The 10361-nt window shown below is 39.0% G+C and overlaps 1 protein-coding gene across 6 annotated transcripts in view; it reads right to left on the reverse strand.

The window, feature by feature from the left end:
• The window catches only part of LOC103697695 (nuclear transcription factor Y subunit A-7-like), a 49985-nt gene extending 40015 nt beyond the window's left edge, over positions 1-9970 (reverse strand). For 2 of the 6 annotated variants that reach the window (XM_039119702.1, XM_039119697.1), the window contains exons 1-5: positions 9703-9970; positions 8570-8860; positions 7048-7160; positions 6787-6858; positions 6141-6305 (exon numbers count right to left, since the gene is read on the reverse strand). In XM_039119702.1, coding sequence (XP_038975630.1) covers positions 6141-6305; positions 6787-6858; positions 7048-7160; positions 8570-8837 — 618 coding nt within the window. In that variant the 5' untranslated portion in view covers positions 8838-8860; positions 9703-9970. Of the gene's footprint in view, positions 1-6140; positions 6306-6786; positions 6859-7047; positions 7161-8569; positions 8861-9465; positions 9532-9621 lie in introns of all 6 variants that reach the window. The other 4 variants (XM_039119700.1, XM_039119698.1, XM_039119701.1 and 1 more) reach the window with 4 other exon arrangements.
• Positions 9971-10361: the final 391 nt, after the last annotated feature.

A 10361-nucleotide genomic window follows, 5' to 3' on the forward strand; every position in this document is an offset into this window, starting at 1 on the left:
TGTGGCAGACCATACATACTACAGGTCTGCCATTGCCGCCATACAAGCTGCCGGTCCCGGTGTAGCTCCTCCAGGCTCGAAGGACATATACGGTGAGCTTCTTGACAACAATAAGGAGGAGCTGGAGAATTGGATTGACTCCTACAAGAGCAAGTGGCCCATATATGGACTAACCATCATGTGCGATGGTTGGACCGGTCCGACCGGGCGGAGCATCATCAACTTCCTAACATACTGTGATACTAGGACCTTCTTCCACAAGTCGGTTGATGCTTCGGCTTATGTGCACAACACCTCGTACATGCTGAAACTTATGGAGGATGTGATGATCTGGTAGGAGAGGAGAATGTCGTGCGGGTCGTCACTGATAATGGGCCGCAATATAAGGCTACCAGGCAGGTCTTGATGGAGCGGCAACCACATATTTTCTGGACTCCATGTGCTGCACATTGTATCGATCTTATGTTAATGGACATTGGAAAGATCAGTAGGGTGCAACAAATGGTGGAGACAGCCCAACGCATTACCAGATATATTTATAACCATAACTAGGTCCTTTCACTAATGAGAAAGTATGCAGGGGGAGAGATTCTGAGACCAGGAGTCACACGGTTTGCTATCAACTTCATCGCACTTGATAGCATACTCGAGAAGAGAGGAGCCCTACGTCAGATGTTTGCCAGTTCCGAGTGGTATGATGGTAGATATTCTTATGTCGGCACTGAAGGAAGCAAGATCGAAGACTTGGTGACGAGACAGCCATTCTGGCAGCGGGCTACTACAATAGTCAAGGCTATCAAACCATTATATGAAGTGCTGCGGGCCGTAGATAGCGAGATCTATCCTCAGATGGGATTTTTGTATCACATGATGGTCAAGACAAAGGATCAGATTATGGAGGCAGATCCAGCACATGGCCGGTCGTACATCAACATCATTGAGCAACGGTGGGGAGCACAAATGGGTACGGAATTACATCTAGCAGGTAAGCTAAAATATAATTATAGTGATAATTATAGTAATGTAATTATATAATTATGCTAAGATAGTCTCGTATATGTGCAGCATACTACCTAAACCCCCGGTTTCAGTACAGCATAGATGGAATTGGTATGGATGAAACACTTCTGGATGCTTTGCGTAATGTGATTTACAAGATGGAGCATGATCCAGAAAAAGCGGCCCTATGTCTTGAAGAGGTAATTATGATTTAGTAATTACCAGCATGTGTAAGTATATCGGCATCTTTAATTATTAACATGGTTTTCTTATGCTTATTTTTCACAGAGCAAATTATTTAGAGAGGGCAACTACAGTTTTGGCCAACGAGCGGCTGTCGTCAGCAAACACAATATGAATCCAGGTACGTGACACATCAGGAAAACATTCACCTGGTGTTACTTAGTTACTATTATGGAACTATCATATATGTAATTTTCATAAATATTTTTGCAGCTGAATGGTGGGTGCATTTTGGCGGATCCGCGAGAAATCTAAAGCGGATAGCTATCCGGATCCTCTCCCAAACAGTCTTCTCTAGTGGATGTGAGCGCAATTGGTCCACCTTCGTCCTTATCCACAGCAAACAAAGAAACCGTTTGACGCAAAAGCGCCTCAACGACCTTGTTTATGTGCATTACAATTTGCGGTTGAGGCTAAAGTGCATTCAGGAGGAAGTGGAGCTCAAGTATACAGATCCGATTTACGGGACTTTCACCACTGATGACGATGATCCACTACTCGGCTGGCTTGTAGGCCAGCAGCAGGAGCCCGAGCTTGACGAGCCAGGATTGCCTCCACGACCAGCTACCTTCATAGCCACCGAAGCTGGGGTCGATCCAAAGCAATGGGCTGAGCGCAATATTCCACGCACTCCCAGAGCTGATCAGCCGCAGGCACAGGGGAGCCAGACAGAGAGGGCCAGAAAAGAAAAACAAAGAGTCCCAATGGAGAGTGTCGAGGAAGAGACTTGGACTAGCGGCGATGAAGGTTCTGGTGGTGATGGATCTTCTAGCCATGGAGGAAGCGGAGGATAGTATGGTACTCATGAGACACAGCCGGAGGGTGGTCTTTATTTTACCGGTGAGTCCCAATTTACGGGTGCTACACAGGATACGGACCACAGTCGACCACCTGATAGATTTCGTGAGGATATCATTGGATATAGAAGACGGGCTCCTCGAGGTCGTTTAGGAAGACAGGATACGACTGCAGATCCGACAACATACGGATACGGATTCTATTATCCACAATCTCAGCCTGACGAATATGGATATGGTGCATTGGATTTTGCTTCCGCCATATTTGGATGGGCCCCTACACAATCAGAAGACACCTCTCAGAGCCAGAGCGAGAGATCCGACAGTTCTTATAACCTGGCGTGTGCTCCTTCTGATTGGGTTGATTTGCCTCCTCTTGATTATACTTATGATCCGGATATCTACGAGAGCCATCGGCACTCGTCCCGATTTTATATATCCTAGAGTACTTTAAATGTATGTAGATGATTGTATCTTAATTTGAAGATATTTTATGTGTATCATTTTATCATTTGGAACGGAAGGAAAACAAAACATGCAATCATGCATTATATATGTTTCAAATTTCAATCCTAAATTTAAATATAAAAACATCAAAAATCATGAAAAAAGCAATAAAAAAACATCAATCTTCACTTAATTTAAGATCCAACAGAGACAACATTTAAAAAAAAAAAATCAAAATGTCTGGCTCGCGGTCCCGGCCGGTACGGTACCCGTACCGGTCCCGGCCGGTACCGTACCGGTCCGGCCGGCCACCAGTACCGGTACGGCGGATCTTGGTTTATACCATGTACAATGCCTATAATCATGCCTCAAGAGCACATGAAGCACTAGTATTGGTTAAAATTGTCATCGGACTCAAAGTGGCTCTAGAAATGCCTTCTTAGATGTGATTGCTTTATTACCGATTGTAAACATATGAGCAACATAAAATAAAGATGGTCAAACATAGGATTATGATAAAGCATGACGTGCTTTACAGACTCAGTAGTCAGTATACCATCATACTTAAAATTGTAAATACAATTATGAAGATGTTTCAATTAGCCTACACACAAAGTCACCAAATATTTTAGCCAAAACCAGTGCAGTGCTGCGGCGGTCATCTTTTACCAGTCATGGATGGTTTCAGTTGCTTTTGGCTGAAGACATTTTGGTTATGGCTTTGAATAAAAAAATGAACAAAATGGGTCCAGAACAAAGTGATATATGTTTTTCAGTTTCCATTTTAAACGAGCACAACCAAAACAGGAATTGTTTATCTTACCCAAATTTTTAACTATCGTCAGATTTCTCGATAGAACTTCTCAACAAGGCATGGGACACTTATGTGAGACTACATGGGGCATGACATAAGTGGCAAGAAAGCCAATGCATGAGGCTCCTGCCATTACAGGGTCCTAGGAGGGTCAGATATATGCAGCCTTGTCCCTGCATGCAAAGAGGTGGTTTCAAGTTTCAAACCCGTAACCTCCAGGTCCTAATAGAGCATCCTTATCATTGCCCCAAAGCTCATCCTCTAGTAGTTGATGTGTTAAAAAAATTGCATAACAAATGAGCTTGAAGAAATATAGTCCTTGGACCAAGGTACGTCGTCTCGGTACCAGGCTCTGTACCGATGCCATCCTGTCACTATATTGATATGCTCGATAGCAGGGCCAGTTCGGTGTACCAAGAATCGGTACGCCCCCCGTACCATATACGGGTATCGAACTAGAATGGTATGCCCCATACCGCCTGATTCCGTATAGTATGGGGTACCATGTGTTAAGACCTATTATATTACATCATAAATAATCACCAAGAAGAATAAAATACACATTCCAACTAGATGAGATAGGATATGTCAACAATAAGCAGATGGGATATAATCAATATCATAACTAAAGAAAATGTCTCATTGTAATTATATTCTCTATCATATAATGAAGCTGTGGGCTACAAATGAAACTTATCATGCTTGATCAGAATTTTGAAAGCAGAGCACAGTATGATGCAACTGAATGATGATTACATGGGAGAAACAAAAGAACATGCTTTGCAAAAAGCCACCCTTGTGATCAAGGTGATAACTTAGGGATAGATGATAAGGAATGTACAGAAGGCTTCTAGAAAAGGTAAAAGGAATTGTGCAAATCAAAATAATTTACAAGAGGGAATAGCTATGAGCAAATTGAAAAGGCTCTCAAGTAAAATTGAACATTTAGAGATGAAAGATGACTATGGGGAACAGACAATTAACTGTCACATCCTAATTTTGACCAGGGAGGAGAAAGAAAATTACAGGAAAACCTGACAAGAATATACTCCTATAATGGCAGGAAAACATCAAAATTATTTAATAGTGAGAAATGACATTAGAACATTTCTCGAGTAATCGGATTATATAAATCTATGGCATGCCTATATGAGCTTTGAATCCATATAACATGAAGAGCAGGAGTAATGGCGGTGTACAAAATATATTAACCATTAATATGAAACAAATTACTGCAAGCTAAACAAATAAATAAAAGGCATATGGGAAAAGAAACGGAAATGGCTGTTTAGTAAGATATGATATTCTTCTTCATTTTCTTTTTGTCGTCTGACCCATATAATAGAAAGAGGAGCAAAGAGTGGTGTTTTCTACATAACATTCTGCCATAAGGTTTTTTGATCTTTTTTTTTCCTCCTATCATTTTAAGTGTTATGTCCTCAACACAATTGTTGGCTGTCTTGTTTCTTAATCAGAAACCCAGGAAATGTGATTACCCTTTCTCAGCATTTCCATTTACGCTAGGGACTTAGAAGAGGAAAAGACAAGTTCAAAAATGACCCTTATTAGAGTGATTTGTATTATAACTAGAGTTGTATTATAATTGGGCCAAGCTCAATCTTATATAGATCTATGTGAAGCTTAAGCTCAGCTCAATTAATTTTGAACTGAATTTAAGCTGCCCTCATATAGTTCACCAGATGGATTAGCAGAAGCATAGTATCCCCCATGGCATTTCATACATATTTTGAGCTAATATGCAGTTGTTAGATTAAGGTCAAATGTGTGAGATAAAATCATCCTGAATATATAAGATGAAAGTATTTACTAAATAAACATAAATATAATTTTTTATTTATTGATAACACATAAGAAATTATATATTCCATTAATCCATTGATTCATATATTGATCTTAGTTGAGCTCAACATGAGCAAGCTTGGAAAGTCTCATTCCCAACTTGCACGCATAGATTCCATTCTCCTGCCTCAAACCCTTGTCAAGGCAAAGTCCAGGCCAAAGATACATTGCTCATGAACAGCTAGCTCATCAGAGAAACCCCCTCTCCACTCCCCAGGGAGCTGATTTATATTAAATAGTGACAAAATTTTGAAGTAGGCCCATAAAAGAGGAAGAAACCCATATTAATTTAATCTAGAAACCTAAAATTCATGACCTTGTAAGTAATACCTCCATCTCTGCAAGAACAAATGATAGAAATACATATATAGAGAGCTAGATTTAACAAGTGTCATCAATATGGTTTACTTAATTAATGATAGATATAGCACCTAAGGTTGTTGCAGAGCCAAAGTGAGAACAAATTGAAAGGCATATACTGAATAATTATCAAAACTCTTAAATTTCATAGAAATTTGAATATTAATGATACACAATCCAAACATAGACTGCTGTTAATGACAGAATTTTTAATTTGTACGAACTCCCGTATGTCTCCAGAGTGGAAGAATCACAAGAGGAGAGAGAATGGGAGGGGGCAGGCATTCCCAAATCAGGTACTTTGAGGACATTTCATATAAAAAATAGGAACAGCCCTACAAGTACATGACCTAAATCCGTCGCTACAAATTGTAACACATGATCCTCAAACCTATTTGTGGATAAGGTAATATCAAGTCATTGATAGCATATTTTTTATGCTAGGGTTACAAAATATAATAACTTATGTGAGAAAATTGCAGTTTATAAACAAAATCCTTTTATGCCACAAAAAGATCAAATTTGCATAAAATGCATCAAGGAACCTTGATGCTATATGCACACAAAAAAATAAATAGAACTATATAAAAAGTGTGTCATATGAGTTTATCTGCATCTACCTTTCTAACTTTTATAACTCTCTTCTCAAGTTCAGCCTTGGCACGTGATTGCCTTCGCCTCAAAATTCCATGATATTGCTTGGCATTTACATAAACAGGCTCCTCTGTCATTTCAAGAGGCAAAGGCATGCGAGTATGAGGCATTCCAAGCATCTGGGGATGCACCTGAGACAACACCCACGAAGATCAGGTTAAGTTAGCCAATTTTCACATCTTAAGCAGGAAATTAGTGAACAGTTCATTGCTTTTTCTATTCATACAGTGATGCAGTACTATAAGTTTAGAAAGTAAAGCTGTATGATTATGCCCCAACCAATAAACATAAACAGCACAATGTCATCCAGAGGCCATTTTTCCTCGACTTCATGAGGCATCTCTAGTTTCCACATTTAACAACAGACTGAAGATAATAGATTTCCAGTCAAAAAAGAAAAAGGGAAGGATATTATAGAACTGCAAGAATTTTACACCGTCATATCAAATTGAAAATATGAGACACAGGGTTCCAGTAAAAGAGGAGAAAGTAAAATTAAGCAACTTCCAATGAATATGCATGAAAATAATATATTGACCATACATAACTAACTGAAAACAGGCACCATTACTCCTGAAATATGCCCTTAATATATGCATGCAACTTACATACCAGTGCTTGAGTTCCATAAGGAGCCATGATGCCAGCGAAATATGGATCAGAATATGAATATGCTGCACAAGCCTGTATACATCAGACACTATAAATATCATCAGGTAAATAAAAATTAATACACAAAAAATTAGATAACACGTACACCATTGGCAATTCAACATAGAAGCCCTAAAAAAAATGATTAAATGATTCAAATTACACAGTACAATGCAAAATAATAAGGAAAATAAAATTTAAAAGAAAAGAAAGAAATCCCACAACTGATTGACCAAGTTCCAGCTGGGTATGTGGTGCAAGGTATTCAGGCATCATAGGAGGTATGGCAGGTGATACAGGCTGCAGATGCTGGGGTTCCTGTCCAAAGCTTCCATCTGACCATACAAACAAGGCCTTTGTGAGTAACAATGTATCATACCTCAGTACTATAACCCACTTCAAGATCATATATAGTCCAAATCAGACACTTACAGAATATGGAATAGTGGTTGTTGATATTGCAACTGATACAGGTATGAACATGCTCATGAACCCTACTGGCGAAATCACTACATAATATAAAATGGATGCTACCAAGTATACTAGATGAATACTCTTCATTTATATCAGCTTGAAAGGTCATATGGTGTGTATAGTTTTCTCATACAATGGAAACTAGGATACATATTGACAATTAAATCAACAATATATCACCAAATCACAATAAAAACTTATACATGCACTTCATTCTCAGAAGCACTGTGAGATCTTTCAATTGTTAGAATATTTTGACAATCCAAAGCATCTACTGAGTTGCTTTTCCAGATTTAAGCAAACAGGTTTGTTTTTCCCCCCATCATTAAAAAAAAAAAAGATTAGTTATTACAGCTCATAATGATTCATGGACCCATGTTTCATTTGGCTTTGTAGCTTATGTATGAATAAGAGATGAATGCAGCTCCCTCTGCCAAAAGTCATCATCTTCCACCTTTGTACAGACTTTATTTAAGCCTAGCCTAGGAGAATTTTGGAGGGTCACTCCTTGGTTGCAGGAGCTTAAACTGCAATAAATAAGGTGGATCTTTCTCCTGACATCTGGCCTTATAGGTTTCATCACAAGCCCTTGTCATCCTAAATCTGTCTTGTCTAAGAATTTGGCTTATAAAGGACTCTTGTTGACAGCTGGTAGTTAAATTTGTTCAGTCCTTCCATAGAGCCTTATCAACTTAGAATTATGCTCTATAGCCAACTCCCTATTTGTTAGGAAAAGGAATGGATGATGATGATGATGGTAGCGGTGATGATGATGATGGTAGTGATTCTTAAAAAGGAACAACTACTAAAATTCTAGTAAAGTAGAAATATTTTTCACCCCATCTGTGTCATTTACTACTGCTAATACTACTATTACAATTTTTATATTCTGCACAAAATTGCTTGAGGATTTGCATGAGTGACTCGTAAACAAGCTGATTCTTAAAAAGGAACAACTACAAAAATTCTAGTAAAGTAGAAATGTTTTCCACCCCATCTGTGCCATTTACCACTGCTAACACTACTATTACAATTTTTATATTCTGCACAAAATTGCTTGAGGAATTACATGAGTGACTCGTAAACAAGCACATCTCAAACTTACAAGTAATCACAAAGCCCAGAACAAGACCCATAAGCAGATGTAACTTTCTGGTTATGGCTAATCATGCCGAGAAACAAAGAGGAAATCAGTAACATACAATGAACAGAGTAATGCAACAAGCTCTCCACCATCAGAAAGAAATAATATATGATCTAAGAGAATAACCTCTCTGTGTGCCAACATTCTGCCGCTCTTTACTAACATCACCCATGCCATCTGCCCCATCATGTGATTGTGCTTGGCCACCTTTGTTCCCAGCACCTCCCAGAGGGAGGTTGACTGAGGTTGACTTAGGGGCACTATCTGATAGTACAGCGGGCAAGATGACACCAAATCCAGGACCCCGCCACCATGGCTGAGGATTAATTGTGGATGGAAGAGCACTTTGCCCATTGGCTTCAACTGCATTTGTATCCTTAGCTCGTGATTCCATGCTTCTAAATCTTGACCTTCAAACTATAACGTTCCAACCCAAGTAATATAAGCACGGATATCTTTGATCGGCAAAAGATGAAAAGATATTACAAGTTTTGTGTGCGCATAGTAGGAAATATTAAGATGAGAGAAACAACTCTAGAAGTGGGAGAATGCTAAGATCAAAAATAATAATTGTTAGTTAATATGAACATTAACTATAATTAAACATGAACAAGAATTCCCTAATTATAAGACTTAAAGAAAGAAGAATACACAGAAGAAACTCAATAATTCTCAAATTGAAGGAAAACCATCATGATAAATCTAGTAAAATCCCTAACAATTTCGGGAAAAAACCTAAAGTTAACAACTGATCAAGAGAAGACAGAAAGACTAACCAAATCCATCCGAACCAGGAAAAATCCGCCATTAAGGAAATAATTTCAAAATCAGAACGGTTAAAGTGCAGCTGAAGTACAATCCCCGAATTCCCAAATCTAAGCGACAAGCCTTTTGAAGATTTATGAATAAATCCGAAATTACAAGAAATTTCATGGTAAAAACATAGGAAACTTTATGAACTTATCACTTCTCGAACCCTAAAAATCTCGAGAATTGAGCGATTTAAACCGCATAATTCTCACCTTTGCCGCCTCACAAAATCCAAACAAAGACTCCTTCGAATAAAACCCAACCTTAGAACCCACTATCTGAGATCAAAAACGGCAAATCATCAAAGATAAAACAAAATTCAGATAAAAAAGTTTAATTTATTAAGGAAGCCAGCTGCAAGCAAGCACCTCTACGACCGAATCTTCCAGGCTCGTCAAGAATACCCAGAGACCAACCGAGGAAGAGAGAGAAAAAAAACCTAAACGGACCTCTTTGAATCCGCCAAACCACCAACAACGATCAAAATCGGAGCGAGCGAACGAGACAGAGATTAGGAGGTAGCGACCGTAAACTCCACCGTTCCCAAATAAGCCCTAGAAATTAAGCCATCTCCGTCCATCGTCTCCACGGAGAATCCATTCGATAAAAAAAAAAAAAAAAAAACTTTTTCAGAGGAAAAATAATCCGCTTCGTAAAGGGGAAAAAAGCGATCCATGCTCACTTCAACGAAGGTTTCCCTCTCGCCTTTTCTCTTCTTATTTTTCCCACTGTTTCTAGTCTAAATAAACTCAAAACACCTTTATGGCCATTTTGCCCTTATACCTTAAGATAATGACGTCTCCGCTATCTATCTTCCCACGTCCCACTGCAATTCTCTGCCGTTTGATTGAAATCTGACGTCTACTCAAGCGGCCAATTATCTTGGCTTCATTAGTTTACCAAATGGGACTCCGTTCCTGCCGGAAAGGGTATTTAGCCATTTCGGATTTGTTTTGCGCTAGATTTCGGCAAACCGCCAAGCAAGTTACGGCATTTTTTTTACCCACGAGCTTAATTTTTTTCGTTCCATTTCCAAAGAATCCGGCGGTGAATTCGTTGACCAACAAGGACTACAACACCAGTACATCACAGAACGACAAATTTACGC

This window comes from Phoenix dactylifera, unplaced genomic scaffold, assembly GCF_009389715.1.
Source record: "Phoenix dactylifera cultivar Barhee BC4 unplaced genomic scaffold, palm_55x_up_171113_PBpolish2nd_filt_p 000600F, whole genome shotgun sequence".
Taxonomy (NCBI): domain Eukaryota; kingdom Viridiplantae; phylum Streptophyta; class Magnoliopsida; order Arecales; family Arecaceae; genus Phoenix; species Phoenix dactylifera.